Source organism: Lepus europaeus, chromosome 17 (assembly GCF_033115175.1).
Source record: "Lepus europaeus isolate LE1 chromosome 17, mLepTim1.pri, whole genome shotgun sequence".
NCBI lineage: Eukaryota > Metazoa > Chordata > Mammalia > Lagomorpha > Leporidae > Lepus > Lepus europaeus.
In genome coordinates, this window is record NC_084843.1 from 82,497,336 (window position 1) to 82,513,155 (window position 15,820).

Below are 15,820 nucleotides of genomic sequence, written 5' to 3' on the forward strand. Positions count from 1 at the left end.
GGCCCAGCCCCTTCTGTTGCAGCCATTTGAGGACTGAACCAGTGGATGGAAGATCTCTGTCTCTGTCTCTCTCTCTCCCCCTCTCTAACTCTGCCTTTCAAATAAATAAATCTTTTCTTTAAAAGGGGGGGGGGGGGTCTAGTATCTTTTTAAAAAAATAGCACATGGAACATTATCCAGGATAGACCATATGGTAGGTCACAAAACAAGTCTCAACAAGTTTAAAAGAACAGAAATCATATCAAGTGTCTTTTCTGATTACATGTAAAAGAACTAGAAAAACTTTAGAAATCATAAACAGGGGCCGGTGCCGCGGCTCACTAGGCTAATCCTCCGCCTTGTGGCGCCGGCACACTGGGTTCTAGTCCCAGTCAGGGCACCGATCCTGTCCCGGTTGCCCCTCTTCCAGGCCAGCTCTCTGCTGTGGCCAGGGAGGGCAGTGGAGGATGGCCCAAGTGTTTGGGCCCTGCACCCCATGGGAGACCAGGAGAAGCACCTGGCTCCTGGCTTCGGATCAGTGCGGTGCGCCGGTCGCAGCGCGCCCAGCTGCGGCGGCCATTGGAGGGTGAACCAACAGCAAAGGAAGACCTTTCTCTCTGTCTCTCTCTCTCACTATCCACTCTGCCTGTCAAAAAGAAAAAAAAAAAAAAAAGAAAGAAATCATAAACATACATGGAAAATTACACAACTTACTCCTAAACAATCAATAGACATAAGAGGAAATCAAAGGGGTTGGCGCTGTGGTGTAGTGGGTAAAGCTGCCGTCTGCAGTGCAGGCATCCCATAAGGGGCTGGTTCAAGTCCTGGCCATTCCACTTCTGATCCCACTTCCTACTTATGCGCCAGGAAAAGCAGCAGCAGATGGCCCAAGTTCTTGGGCCTCTGTACCCACTTGGGAGACCAGGAAGAAGCTCCTGGCTCCTGGCTTCTGATTGGCCCAGCTCTGGCCACCGCAGTCATCTGGAGGGTAAGCCAGCAGATGGAAGATCTCTGTCCCTCCCTCTCTCTCTGTAACTCTGCCTTTCAAATAAAATAAAATAAATCTTAAAAAAGAGGAAATTTTAAAATCTCATGAAAAGAAGGAAAATGGAAACACAGCATAGCAAAACCTATGGGGTAAAGCAAAAGCAAAAGATGGAAATGTACAGTAATCAATGCCTGCATCAGAAAGACAGAAACACCTCCAACAACTTATCGCTACCCCTCAAAGAACTAGAAAAATAATAAATCAAACCCCAAATAGTAGGAGGAAAGGAACAATAAAACAGAGAACAAATGACACAGAGACTAAAAACAACAAAACAAGAAGTCAATGAAATGGCCTCCAGTTCTATCCAGGTTGTTGTGATAAGATTTCATCCTTTTTGTGTGACATCATATTCCACTGTATATATGTACCAAATCTTTTTATCCATTCATCAGTGCATGGACATTTAGGCTGTTTGCCTGTCTTGGCTATTGTGAACAGTGCCGCAATAAACGCAGAAATGCAGATGTCTCTTTGTCATAGAAAAAAAAAAACAGTATTCAATATATGTAAGAAAATCAATACAGGAAGCATGGGAAGAATCTGTCATCTCCCTGTGTCAAAAACAGGTTTTTTTTGTTTTTGTTTTTGTTTTTTTCTGACCTGCTGGTTGTATCCTAAGAATTTCATTCTGGCTTCTCTAATTTCAAGATGTGGTTTTAGTTCCTTGTTGAAATCACTGTTTTCTTTGTGACTCTTCCCTGAGGGGGAAAAAAATCATTCCAGGAGAAAACCCATTATTTCTATAATTGAACACAAAATGTTTGTTCTGTTTCTGTTTGGAATTTTTAAAAAAATATTTTCAAATGATTTTATAATTTGGTGAAACAAAGAAGTACCCCGTGCACAGTGCAGGTTAGAGGTGGATGATCCATGATCTGATATGGAGACAAAAGCCATTGGCAGGATTAGATTGAGAGAGAAAGGCTCATACAAATTAGACTCAGGTACACCTGACCATTTGAATTGATCTTTTCAGCTGTAGATATAAAAAGCAAACATAAAAAAAAATGGAGATGAGCCATGTTAATGAACATCAAAAATGATGTGAAAAAATGTATTTGAAACAGTGTCATGTCCTATAGGCTAGCTCAAGTCAAATTCATAAGGAAGAATAAATATTCAAAAATAGCCATGAAAATCTTGGGGAAAAAATAGGAAATTTTATGGAAAAAATCTCTCTCTCTCTTTCTCCCTCTTCCTCCCCCCTCTCTATCCCTCCCTTCCCATCTCTGCGTTTCACGTATATACATACATAAATCTTTTTTAAAAAGGTAAAACACAAAAGTCCTAATCCAGAATTCCAAAGTAAAACCATCCTTCAAAAATGAAGAAAAAGAGCCAGCCTTGTGGTGCTGGTTTGTGTCCTGGCTGTTCCCCTTAAGATCCAGCTCCCTGTTAATGCACCTGGGAAAAGGACCAGAAGATGGCCCAAGTCCTTTGGCCCCTGCCAACCACGTGGGAGACCCAGACAGAGTTCCAAGCTCCTGGCTTCAGCCTAGCCCAGCCCTGGCCATCATGACCATTTTGGGAGTGAACCAGTGGATGGAAGATCTTGCATCCTTTCTCTGTAACTTCGCATTTCAAATACATAAATAAATTAGGACAAGGAGAAGAAGAGGGGCTGGCACTTGGCTTGGGATACTGCATCTCATATAGGAGTGTCTGGTTCAACTCCAGCCTCCACTCCTGATTCTGGTTTCTTGCTAATACACACCCTGGGAGCAGCAGGTGATGTACAGCTCACGTAACTAGGGCTTTGATACCCACGTGAAAAACCCAGATTGAGTTCCAAGCTCCTGGAATTGGTCTGACCCAGCCCCAGACATTGAAGGTATTTGGGGATTGAAACAGCAGATAGGAAATCTCTGTCTCTCTGCCTTTAAACAAATAAAATAAATATTTAAATGAAGAAGAAATACCAGAATAGATGCCTCTGAACAAAAACTGTTAAGAACTGTCAACAAAAGATCCAGCCAACAAGAAATAATAAGGAAGTGCTTTGGGCTGAATGCAAGTGATCGAAGATGAAGCATGAAACTGTTAGAAGGCAGAGACAGCATAGAGGGGCAAATATTTAAGTAAATACAGAAGCACAGTGACTGCCTAAATCCACAATACTATAGCAGACCTGTGGGTTCCAGAGCACAGGGAGAAGACATGCAGCAGCAGCACACAGTATAACAGGTGGTAAGCAGAACGAGGGTTGTGTTTGAATGGTTAAGTTCCTGCACGCCAAGGTAAATTCCAGATGGACTGAAGATTTAAAACTGGAGCACAGTAAAATACTAGAATACAAAAACAGACTCTTTATAATCACCAAGTGGGAAGGACTTTCCAGCTGTGCTTCCAATACTATAGATCCAAAAGCATACAAGATTGATGAATTAGATAAAAGAATCAAGTATTTCTGCATGGGGGGGGGGACTTCACGAGCAAGTATCAAAAGACAGATGCTGCTCTAGAAAATAATGATTTTCAACTCACAAGAAAGCATTATTATCCTTAACATAGAAGAGGTAGCTAAGGGGCCAGCGCTGTGGCGCAGGTTAATCCTCCGTCTGCGGTGTCGGCATCCCATATGGGCACTGATTCCAATCCCGGCTGCTTCTCTTCCAATCCATCTCTCCACTGTGGCCTGGGAAAGCAGTAGAAGATAGCCCAAGTGCTTGGGCCTCTGCACCCATGTGGGAGACCAGGAAGAAGCTCCTGGCTTCGGATCAGTGCAGCTCCAGCCATTGCAGCCAGTTGAGGAGTGAACCAGTGGATGGAAGACCCCTCTCTTTCTCTCTCTCTGCCTCTCCTTCTCTGTGTAACTCTTTCAAGTAAAATAAATAAATATTCAAAACAAAACAAAACAAAACAAAAAAACAGAATAAGAAGAGCAATGGGCCAAGGATGAAAACCCAGAGGGGAAGCAATGTCTGGGGCAAAAGGGAAACACAACTTTGGGAGGGCTGAAGTGGAGACTAGAACTTCAGGACAGGACAGCTCCAAGCTGGGTGGCGCCGACAGCAGCACAGACTTTCAAAGCAGACCATGGTCCGTAGCATTAGGAGCTGCAGAAGGTCAAGGCAGGCAAAGAAAAAGCACCCACTGGCCCTGAGCACCATTTGGCGGCCTTTCCCAGAACTGATCCAGGCATGTGGTTGTGATGGGACAAGGCTGCATTGATCAGGTGGACATGTAAATGAGAAACACAGACACATCCGCCAGAACCCACAAACACGCTGACACAGACACTTGTGGAGAACTGTTTCGGGGACCACACAGTCCCCCTCTATTCCTCCACATCTTCAAGGTTTTATTCCTGGATCAGGCAGGTCAGCTGTCTACTTACACCTGAAAAGTATACGCACTGAGGCCTGTTGTGACACTATGCCGTCTCCACCAAGAAACAATTATGGCCGACACACAAGGTCTTCACAAAGCTCATGGTCATTTTTGAGTTATCACAAAACCACCCCTGGATTTCAAAGAATTTCTGCACCAAAGCAAACCTACGCTTTTAATACATTCTCCCAGGAACTTTCTGAAGTATCCCCGCACTGCATGCATCTCATAACTGCCATTAAAAAGATCAGAGACAATTTTCCAACAACTTGGGTAACTTTGTAAAATTAAAAACGCTCGCATGTAATTTTGTTGACCACCCTATGTTGATTTGCTCCATTAACTAGATTTTCCTTGTGGTGAGTTTGTATGTCTACTGTTCCTTCTTTGAACTGTGAATCCTTGCAAACCTCATAGAGTCTGCTTGCAAAGTGGGAATAAAGAAACGAAAAACTCACCTGGGATTTGTTCATTTTTCCTCACAGTGGAGTGGGGAGAGCTGACGGAAGAGAAAGGGAGAAGAACGTCACCTGCCTTGGCCCGTATTTCAGTTCCCAGCTTCGCCTCCTACACAGCTCCACACACCAGGTCCTTACCTGTCCACGTGCAGTTCCGATCCGCGGGGAGCCTGCACACGATCCTTTTCATTGAGTGAATGTAAACACTTGTTTCTTACTGATTTATTACCAATTTAGGTTCTGTGACAGAAAAATCAAAAAACGCGGAAAGCAGAGTTTAACAAATCACAGTAATTTAAAGGACGAAACACTATGGCTTTGATATAAACTGATATAAAAATAATAACAATTAAAAAATCCTCAGGTTTATCTCTTTACTGCTAATCCTTTGAGGTCCAAGAAACCTCTGAAAAAAGGGATGGGGGTGTTCAAAGCCAGATCAAAACAATTTTTTTTCAAAGTTTGTTCTAAATCGCTTCACAGTTTCTCAAAAGCTCTTTTACTTAATTTTGCAGCTACCAGTGGACAGAACGGAGAGCAGTGGCCCAGAGACCTGCAGCCCTGGTTCCCATTCTGGTGCTTCCACTAGGAAACTGCGTGATCGGAACCGCTCACCTTCTCACACTTCTCTCTCCCGCCTCCAAAGTCAGGTCCAAACAAATGACCCAAACCAGGAGCTGCCTGCGTTAGGGCCCTGCGGGTCCCAGGCCAGGAGAGCTGGGCCCTCCGTGCAGCGCCGGGGTCACCCACCGCGCCCGGTCACTGCCCAGGGCTGACACTCCCTGCGCAGCCAGGCCGCCCACCCCTCTCCTCAAACTTGTCCCGCCCCTTGCCCCGGCACACAGCCGTCCACGCCCCAGGACACCGTGTCATGAGTACACGTGACAACAGAAAGACGAACACGCCACAGAGAACGCGGGCTGCGGGGGCTCCAGCCAGGCCAGCCCCTTCCCCCTCCGCGGCTCAGGAGGCCCGAGGGTCGGCTGCAGGCTGGGCGGCAGAGACCCTCCCAGGGCACCGCGTCCCACACACACACACACACACACACACGCCCCAAATAATTACAGCGGCGGCCGCGCGAAACAGCCCACGGCACCGCGGAGCCTCGCCACCCGCGCCGCCCGGAGATGGAAGGCGAGTCCCGCCTCGGCGATTCATTCCCTCAGTCTGCGGCCCCGGCAACCTCGCGTTCGCGCGGTGCCACCCACACGCGCGCACGTCACCACGCCGGGCGCGCGCACGCCCGCCGCCCCGCCCCCGCCCTGCGGCACCGGGCACGCGTCACGCACGCGCGCTCCCCGCCCACGGCCACACACGACGGCCGGCGCGGGAGTGGAGCCGTGCGGACCCCGCGAGCCGGCCCAGGGCCGCCCCAGGCCCACTCTGCAGACGGAGACGGGCCCTTGTCCCGCCCCCTTCCACTCCGCGGACGCCGGGGGTCCCGCTCCACCCCTCCCCGCACCGCGCGGAGCCCCCTGACCCTCGGCCCGGCGTCCGGGCCTCACCCGCCGCGTGGACCGGAGGCCTGCGCGGGGAAGCGGGCTGCACATGCGCAGAGGGCGCGGCGCGCGGCCGCCAGGCTGGGACGGGGCTGCCCGGGCGGCACGGCTGAGGCGGCCCGCGCGGCTGCCGACGGCGCGGGAAGGGCTTGGCGACGGGCGAGGGTGCGTGTGGCGCTGGACGGGGTCTGCCGCGCGCACGGCCCGGGGCGGTGGTCCGGGCGCCCTTCCCGGCGCCGCGGCTTTGCTCGGGGAGCGCGGCCTCGGCCTCCTCCCGCCGCCCCGCAGCTCCTGCCTGGAGACGGCGTGGAGGGAGCCCGCGCGCGGGAGCCGGTGCCCGGGCTGTGTGGCTGGGGACCGCGCCTTGAGCTCAAACACTGGAAAATAATCTGAGCTAAAATGACCGGCAGCTGGGCCTGGCGTCTGCGTTCTCCGGAATAAGGCGGGGACAAGCGGGTAATCCGTGCTGAACACTGACGGAACAGCGTGTTTAAGAAGGAAAGACAGACACTTTCTACTCCGGTCTGAACGCAAGCGCACAGCTCCTCTCAGGAGCAGGCCTGCCTCTGCGTACACGTGTTGTCCTGGCACTGAAACACAGTGAGAGAGCAGCGTTTTTATCGCCAATTTTTGATTAAAAAGAGAAATTCTGGAGCCAATGTCTTTTTTAAACTTCATTTTTTAGTAATTTCAAATTGATGAGAGCTGCAGGTACAGCCTGTCCCGTGTATCTACCACCGAGATTCCACTAATTTTTAGCACTTTTCAGAACTGTTTTATTTATAAGCAAGAAGGCAACGTGGATACAACGTATGAACTACAGAGTTCGTTCAGCGTTCACCAGTTCTTCCACTGATGTTCTCTTTGTGTCCCAGAGCCAACCCAAGACACCACAGTACATTTAGTCTTCCTGTCACCTTCCTGTCAGCCACTTTTTTTAGAAGGCCTTTATGTAATGAATATAAATTTTATATGTACAGCTTTTAGAAATATAGTGGTTCCTCCCCGCGTTTTCACCTCCCACCCCCCATTCCCATCCCACCTCCTACTCCCTCTCCCATCCCAGTCTTCATTAAGATTCGTTTTTAATTATATACAGAAGACCAACTCTATACTAAGGAAAGATTTCTACAGTTTGCTCCCCCCCCACACCAGGTATAACGTACAGATTGCGAGCAAGTTTTACAATTATTTCTGATAGTACAACTCATTCAGGACAGAGGTCCTGCCTGGGGAGTAAGTGCACAGTGACTCCTGTTGTTGCTTTAACAATTGACACTCCTATGTTTGACGTCAGTGACCAACCGAGGCTCTCAACAGGAGCTGCCAAGGCTATGGAGCTTTTTGAATCCACAAACTCCATCAGTATTTAGACATCAGTATTTAGACAGAGTTATAAACAAAGTGGAAGTTCTCTCCTCCCTCAGAGGAAAGTAGTATATCCTTTGATGGCCCCTTCTTTCCACTGGGGTCTCACTGACACAGATCCTTCATGCAGAACATTTTTTGCTACTATGTCTTGAGTTTCACCTCCTGCATTGGCAGTAAGACTTTCCCTCCATTAGTTCTTCCCTGAGTCTCGACTGGACCTCCAGGTCAATTGAGGGTAACCATAAAAACTCTGGGTCAGGTGTTTTGGGTGTGTGTATTTCTGTGTGTGTGTGTTTATGTGATTTTTACTCATTAATTAGTAGGCAGAACAGAGAGTGCGAGCTGGAGATCTGCTGTCCAGTGGCTCTTTCCTCAAATGGCTGCCATTGCCAGCGCTGGCCCAGACAGAAGTCAGGAGGCAGGAACTCCATCCAGGTCTCCCATGAGGGTGGCTGTGGCCCAAGTACTTGGGCCATCACCTGCTACCTCCGTGGTTCACCAGTGTGGAGGCAGTGGGACCAGAAGCATCGCTGGCATGTTGGACGCAGGGTGCAGCAGGGCGCGTCAGTTTCACACCTCCCCAGGACACCTGCCGGTGGGGAGCATGCCTGTGCCAGGCGCTGTGATCCGAAAGTACAGCCAGTCACATGTCCCCTTTTTGCCAGGCACAGCAGCGCTCCCTGGCAGGAACCAGCCCCACGTCCGCTTCTGGTCGGAACTCACATGAGCTGTGAGGAGTCGCTCTCCTCACAAACACGGCTGGGCAAACCTGGGAATGACCCAGTGCTACCAGGCTTAGGCCAGGAACAGGAGACATTGTTCTGAAGTGTAACGTGCGTGCAGGAAAACGAGCACATTGCACTCGAATTAATAGGCACACAACCTGGTGAATGTATCACAGAGACTCAGTACCCATGGTACAAGCATCAAGATGGAGGAAAATACAGAAATTTAGAGAAACTCAAGAATCCCTCTGTGCTCTGTTCCAGCCATGGCTCCAGGATTCTGTGTCTGATAGTGACTACTATTTTATTTTATATATTTTTTTAATTTGGAGTTTTTTTTTGAAAGGCAGAGTTATTGATGGGGGCGGGGAAGTCAAAGAAACACTCAAGGGAATGATTGGACTGTGGAACACCCCATGGGAGGCTCTGACCCCAGGCACATCTCTCCCTCATCAGTTGCAGGCTCAGGCAGGCCTGGCTGGGACCCAATGGCTGACCTGCAGAGCCCAGACGAGCCCAGAGAGAGGCCCCATCCCCTTCCCTGAGGGCACCTGGAGTCACCAGGCAGCCAGCTCTGCAGGCAGCAGCAGACAGCTGTGGCACAGAAGGCTGTGGGGAGCTGGGACAGGTGGGGGCAGAGGGGATGGGCTCAAAGCAGGTCGCTGTACTAGACCAGGGCCGGGCCTGGGATAAGCAGGGCCAGCCCACAGCACTCATGGCAGCCCTCCCCCCAGCAGCTCAGTGCAGACACCAGGGCTCAAGGGTACAGAAAGCCCCTGCTGGCATCCCCCTAGACCCAGCCGAGCACGCTGGGTGCCCTCTCCCAGGGTCAGGGTGAAGAGGAGCTGGGTTCCAGAATGTGCAGGATGGAAAGGAGACACGTGGGGACAAGCCAGGGATGCTGCACAAGGCTGGTCAGGTCTACGAGAGCATAGAGGTGACTCAGGCCCTCCCACCATGACTGTTCCTATTGTGCCGATCTGTCCCAGAGGTCACGGGCACTCACGGCTGCTGCTCTCCCACCCTGACCCAGTCCCCGCAGGGCACAGGTGAATCTCAAGCATTGCCTGCAGGGTCCTGAGCGGGTCTCTGCCTGGGGCTGGGGGCTGCGGAGCCACCCACATTATCCAGGAACACAGGGAAGCTCAGCTGCAGCTGGGCGCCGGGGGTCACAAACTGGAGCAAACAGGTTTCAGTGTAACCATGTAATACAGGGGCAGCACCACCTGAGGGTGGCGGGTGGGGGGGGGGGGATGAGTACAGTGGCTCCTGGTACTGCTGTTGTCTTCCAGAGACGGGGTGTCCTGGCCCCAGGAAGAGCCTGGGGGTCGGGGCTCAATCAAGTGTCTAGGATGCCATGAGGACACACGGAAGGCTGCTGCCCACCCTGGGCTAATGTGGTGGGCTCAGCCTCTCTTCTAGGAGGCACCCATCATCCAGGTGCCCCATGGAGTAGGAGGTAAGGAGGCCTCGGGCCAGGGAGGGCACACGGGCCTGGTCTCCCAGCCCAGGGCTGGCTCTGGCCAGCTCCAGCCCGTGACTGTCTCCGGAGTGGGTGAGGCTGCCATGCCAGTAGGGGGGAGTCTTCAGCCGTGGCCCCCAGGCTGGGACGGCCTGCATGGGCCCTGGTTCCGGGGGCTCCAAGGCCTGTGGAGGAGCCCACATCCACAGGCCCTCCCGGCTGAGAGCGTCGGAGGAGTCGTCCTCCCTGTGCCCGGGGCCAATCAGGTTAGGGAGACTGGCACACTGGCACAGCCCTCCCCTTCCCAACGAGATCTCTGGGGTCTCCATGGGGCTGGACACATGTGGAGACTCTGTGGTCCCCACGGGGGAGCCCAGGCCAAGGGGCTCTGGGCTGCCTTCGCAGCTCTCTTCCTCCATGCCTTCCCTCATGGCGATGCAGAGGCCAAAGCTTTCTGGAGGATGGATCACCATTGCATGGGCAGCGGGACCCCTGGTCTGCTCCCACACTGCCACTGTGTCCTGAATGGCGATCTTGGCCTTCGTGGCAGTGGGCGCAGGAACGTGCTTCTGGGGGATGCGTGCCTGCCCCAGGGGCCTGCCGCACCGTTCGATGGCCTTGGCTGGAAGAAGAAGAGACGTGGTTTGCTTCTCCACATCCCCCGTCTGGCCTGCAGGGTGCCTGCCCTGACCTCACCCTGGGGTCCCCATCACCCCGTGTGACGCCGAGGACTCTTCCAGGCTGCCGACCCCAGAGGGGAGGGTATGTGCAGCCTGGGCCAGGGGAGCCCTGGGACAGCTCCGGCTCCTCCTGCACAGTCCCAAGCGTGGATGGCCCTGACCTCCTCACCTCACTCTCTCATCTCTGGGGATCGAGGCACCAACTCAGGACCCCGTCACTACCCACCTGACCTCCTGGGCCCTAACAGTGCATTGGCTGAGTTACCCGCGTCTGAGTCCCTCCTGAATTGTAGGAAGGGAACTGAGCCCAAGGTGATGGGGCTGAGAGCTGGGGCTGTGGGGCAGACATGGGGTCTGGTTCAGGCCCTCGGGGACAGGGAATGCGGTTTGTCGTCTGACCCTGGACCACTGTCCCTTTCCCGGTGAGACATGGCTGTCACTGCTTCTGTCCCACGAGCACCCAGGGGAGGCAGCACCTGGAAGCACAGTGGGGCCTCCCCAGTGTCTGAACAGCCTGCCCCTGGGCCCCCACCGCCAGCCTCTAGAGCTGGGACAAACCCATCTCTGCTCTGCATGGGGACCCAGGTGCTCAGGTCCTTGATGGTAGCAGCAGCAGGGACGAGCACGGGGACCCCTCCCCACCAGAGCCCAGAGGCCAGCGCTGCTCCGGGTTCGCTGACTCAGTTGGCTTGAGGATAGGACTGCAGAGGCCACACTCAGCTGCATTTGGGTTCTGCCACGGGGGCCCCCAGCACCTGCCTTTGTGCCCACCCTGCTCACAGGAGTGGACCTGGCCCCCATAACTGGGCTCAGGGCACCAGGGCCTTCCAGGGGTCCTCAGATGGCTGAAGGGGATCCAGTGCCGGCTGGCTTTGGCCTTCGCTGTGCAGGGTCTCCCACAGCCCCACCTCCCTCTAGCCCTACCTACATGCAGGTGGGAGCCCCACCCACCCCTGTTCTAGGAGGGTCCTGTGTGCAGACAGCTGTGGTCATCGTGCCAGGAGCCTGTGTGGGGTCAGTAGGGGAGAGGCCCCCTGGGCTGGCAAGGCCGCTTCTCATCTTGCTGGAGTGGGGGTCCAGCTGTGCTCCGGGCTCCTGGGGACACTGAGCCAGGGCACCTGCTCCAGACCTGGGCAGGGTAGCTCAAGGCGGGGCCTTGAATCCACTCCAGAGTGGAGGTCAGCTGAGGAGCCAGAGCCACACACAGAGCCCTAGGACAGCTCCACAGCTCGGCCCAGGGTCACTGGGGGAGAGTTGTCCCCCACAGGAGGATTCAGGGAAGCTGCCTGATGCCCCACCAGGCCATGCTGTCAGAGCTTCAGAAAGCAGAACTGCTGATTCCGGGGAGGACATGGAGGACAAGGAAGAGGTGAGGCCCTGGGTGGGGCGGCCAGGGCCTGGCTCTCCCACTACTGACTCCCCCAAGGGAGCATGGGACAGGGCTGTGTGCTGGACTCACAGGCAGGAGGCACTGGAGCTTCCCCAGCTCACGCTTGGAGGCCCACAGCTGCCTGATGACTGCATCCTCACTCAGTGACCAGGCCTGCTTCAGGGTCACCTGCAGGAACTCCCGGAGCTGGTCCCGGGGCATCTTCAGCAGGCGCTCTAGACATGGGGGTGGGCATCAGGCTGGGAGGGACCCTAGGGATGGCGCAGCCACCATGGCTGCTCCAAACCCTGTCCCAGCACCAGACATGGGCTGCAGACCCCCTTGGACACCCTTGGGTGTCAAGCCAAGCACTGGAGGGCCTGCTCAGGGGCCAATTTCCTGGTCGGTGACCCTGGCCACTTCTCCTTGTGGTCTGTGGGGGCCTGGGATTGGGGGTGCAACAGGGGATTCTCAGTGCCCTCCTGAAGGGAACCCAGGACTCCCAAACCCCTTCATCCCTCCCTCAAGCCCTGCTCATGAGGGTCAGGCAGGGGGACCCCAGCTCCTCCATTCCCAGCACCTTGGCCTCTGTGTGCCCTGAAGACTCACTGTGATGGATCTTGAGGACCGTATATGCCATGGTGGTGAGCACGTGCTCACCCTCAAGGATATAGATGTCCCACATCCTCAGAGCCAGAGGGAACAGCACCTGGGGGACAGCAGGCATTGGAGGACCCCACACAACAGGGCCTCAGCAGGGCCCACAGGGGTGGGTGTGCAGTGTCACACCCCCGCCCACTCAGGGAACCAGACCCAGAGTGAGGACCATGTCCTGTCCTGACCCTGGAGGTCTGCACACTTTGGAAGCCACACTGGAGGTGCCAGACACCCCAGGGATCTCGGGGAGAGGGGTCAGCCCTTGGGCTGTGCTGACACCAGCCTCTGCCACTGGGGGTCTATGGATCTCCTGCCTCTCACTGTAGGGCTCTGGCCTTTGCCAGGCTCTCAGGATGGGTCCTAGTGGGACCTGTCGCCTCCTTGCTGGCTCTGAGGCTCAGCCTCAGCTTGGACCACCCTCAGCAGGGCGGGACCTGGCTGGTCTGCACAGCAGACTCCCTCCTGTGTCTGCTGGGGCTGGGGGAGCTCAGCCCTGCTCAGAGTCACAGGCCACCAGGACAGGAGAGCCAGGCACTGGGGCAGGAGCTTCCCTGGGCAAGGGGTCCCCGGGGCACTTACCCCCTCCAGGAAGCCCTGGATGTACCAGTGGGTGGTGGAGTCCTCCAGGCACACACCCTCCTTCTCCTAAGAAGAGGCAGAGGGGGCTCAGGGCCCAGGGCCCAGGCCTGACTCCCTCTAATCTGAGCCCTGTGGCAGAGCCCCTGGGTGCAGGAAGCCCAGCAGCAGGTGCATCCCCTCTCCCTGTCATGCAGGTTCCTGAAGGGGCACAGTTCCCTCAGTCCACTCTGCCCTGGGGACAGCGTCTCCCTGCAATCTATGCAAACTCTGGGGGACCAAGTGCTGGAAAACACACCAACACCCAAACTGCTGCAGACCCCAGTAACCAAGGAAAGCCGTGGTGAGGACGTGGCCTGCCCTGGCCCAGGAAGGAGTCAGGACCCCTCTGTGCCTCCCCTCCCTGAGCACAGAGCCCCCGAGAGGAGAAAGGAGGTGCTTTACTTACCAGGTGTTTCTCCAGGGAGGGGAGCACGCGATGCACGATGTTTCCCAGGTGTTGCTGGAATCGCTCCAGTTTTGGGGTGTTCAGTTTGTAGAAACCTGAGTAGTATCAGCCACACCCCCACGTTAGAGCCTCCTCCTAGGAAGGCTGGAGAGCCCAAGGCCTGGGTGGGGTGTTTCTGAGCACTGAGGGTCAGGGGAGGCTTGACCAGGGGCAGGTGGAACGAATGTGGCCAGGGCAGAGGACCTGCTTGGGAGGTGGGTGCAGGTGGGTGACTGTGTGCAGCCCAGGCCAGGCTGCTCCCTGGAACCCGCTGGGGTGAGTGCTGTCAAACTGGGTGCCTCCTGACCATCCTGACACTCAGGAGCAAGGAGGGGGTGACCCTTCAGGGGATGCTGCCTTCTGCAAGTTCCCTGGGTGTGGCTCTGTGCTTGAGAGTCTGCGTAGAGATGTGTGAGGCAGAAGAGCCAGAAGTGACCTGAGTCACTGGACAAGGACAGGACCCCTTGTTCTGAAGGTTCCCACACCCAGGATGGCCATGGGCAAGCTGCAGGGCCTTTGGATGGCGGTGAAAGAAGGGGGCTGGCTCAGTCTGGGAGGCCTCTGCCAGCCCTGGCTTCTAGGGAGAACCCCCACCCCCATCCACGGACACTGTCCTGCAGAGTCAGGAGCCAGTGAGGGCCGTGCACGGACATGCATGCACTGGGCCCCACACGCCATCCACCTACCGTGCATCGCGTGCTTGTTGTTTTCCATGAGCTGGACCAGGGCCCAGAAAGAGTCCTCCTCGGGCATATACATGAGCAGCAGCGCCACCACATGGCTCAGGCCCTGGCTGTAGCCCACCTCCTGCAAGATCCCAGAATACCTTTAGGAGACCTCCCCTGGCAAGAGTGATATCCTGGGATGGCCCACCTCTCAGGGAGACCAGGGTCACCCACTGAAGGGTCTAGGAAGATTGGGGGAGGGAGCCCCTGTGCCTGAAGCCTGCCATTTGGTGTCAGCAGCCCAAGAATTGGAGCCCATGGAAGTTCTCCAAGTTCCTGGAGGGAATCCTGCAGGGCCTGAGCTTAGGCAGCACAGGGGGGAGACCTGAGGTATGGGCACCTGTTACCCCCAAGCTGTCAGGATGGGCCAGCTTGCTGTGGGAATCCAGACCCATGCCCATGGAAGCTTCTGGACCCCTGAGCTCTGCGGGTGACCTGGTGGCCCTTTCTCACATGAGGAAGAAGTAAGCCAGGAAGTGCTACCAGGACCAGAACAGGAGGTGTGCCTCTGTCCCGGGTGCAGGCCTGGGCTTCCTGAGTGCCAGGCCCCCTGGCAACCAGGGCACCAGGCAGGGCTGGCCAGTGGCAGGTCAGGGGGATGGGGACTCCAGGCCTTGCTGGATCACCCATGGAGCCCTGCACCTGCTCTATGCATGGGGAAGGTCTGAGTGGCTGATTTGGCAGTGGCGCTGTGTGGAGTGGGATTCAGGCCCATGGGTCCAACCACATGTCTGGTGGGTGTAATGGCATCACTGGACCCAGACTCAACTTTGATGAGCAAAGTCATGCACCTGATCTGCCCTGCCTTCGACCCCGCCCCACTGTGTGGAATGCTAGTCCTGGGAGGGGCGTTCCAAGCAGCCAATCTCCTGGGGTCTGGAGACCAGCTCAGGAGAAGGCTGCCTTTCTCCTCCCAGAACTTAGAGTTGGGTCCAAGGAGGCCCGAAGCCTGGCCTCTACCCCTCTGTCTCGGAGCTGTGGATGAGAGAGGCCCCCTCAACCCAGGCTGAGATCTCAGTGACCAGGGATGCCCTGAAGGGACTGCCAAGATAGCACCTGCGATAGGATCCCAGAATACTCACAGGATTGTAAACAGAATAGGCCATGAGTATGTTGAATAAGGCGTGTTGGCTGGAAGAGAGAGGACAGAGGCTGTGTGTCCTGTGCTGCCGAGGCTCTCAGTGTGGCTCTGCCTAACAGAGCCTGACAGCCACACGCAGGGCCCGTGACACTCTGCTCATGAGCAGTGATGTCGTCAGGGCACCTGCGTGTGGTGCACTGTGTGGGTGAGCGCTGTCTGCAGGGACACGCACACCTCCCAGGGTGCAGTCACGTGCAGTTTTGTTTCCCCAGGTGGGTGTTCATTGCACAGGTGAGCGTCCCACTGGGGAGGTGCAGTCCCGTGGGTCTAAGCCATGGAGAGTCAGCCTCCCATGCACATTCAGCCGGGT

At 55.1% G+C, this 15,820-nt stretch overlaps 1 protein-coding gene across 5 annotated transcripts in view; it reads right to left on the minus strand.

Annotated features, from left to right (window-relative positions):
• ZNF248 (zinc finger protein 248) overlaps positions 1 to 6,011 on the minus strand; it is a 48,595-nt gene extending 42,584 nt beyond the window's left edge. For all 5 annotated transcript variants that reach the window (XR_009868318.1, XM_062214448.1, XM_062214446.1 and 2 more), the window contains exons 1-3: positions 5,884 to 6,011; positions 4,957 to 5,058; positions 4,819 to 4,859 (exon numbers count right to left, since the gene is read on the minus strand). Coding sequence is in view for 4 of the 5 variants with exons in the window: in XM_062214448.1 (XP_062070432.1) it covers positions 4,819 to 4,833 (15 nt within the window). In the remaining variant the exon portion in view is untranslated. The remainder of the gene's footprint in view (positions 1 to 4,818; positions 4,860 to 4,956; positions 5,059 to 5,883) is intronic.
• Positions 6,012 to 15,820: the final 9,809 nt, after the last annotated feature.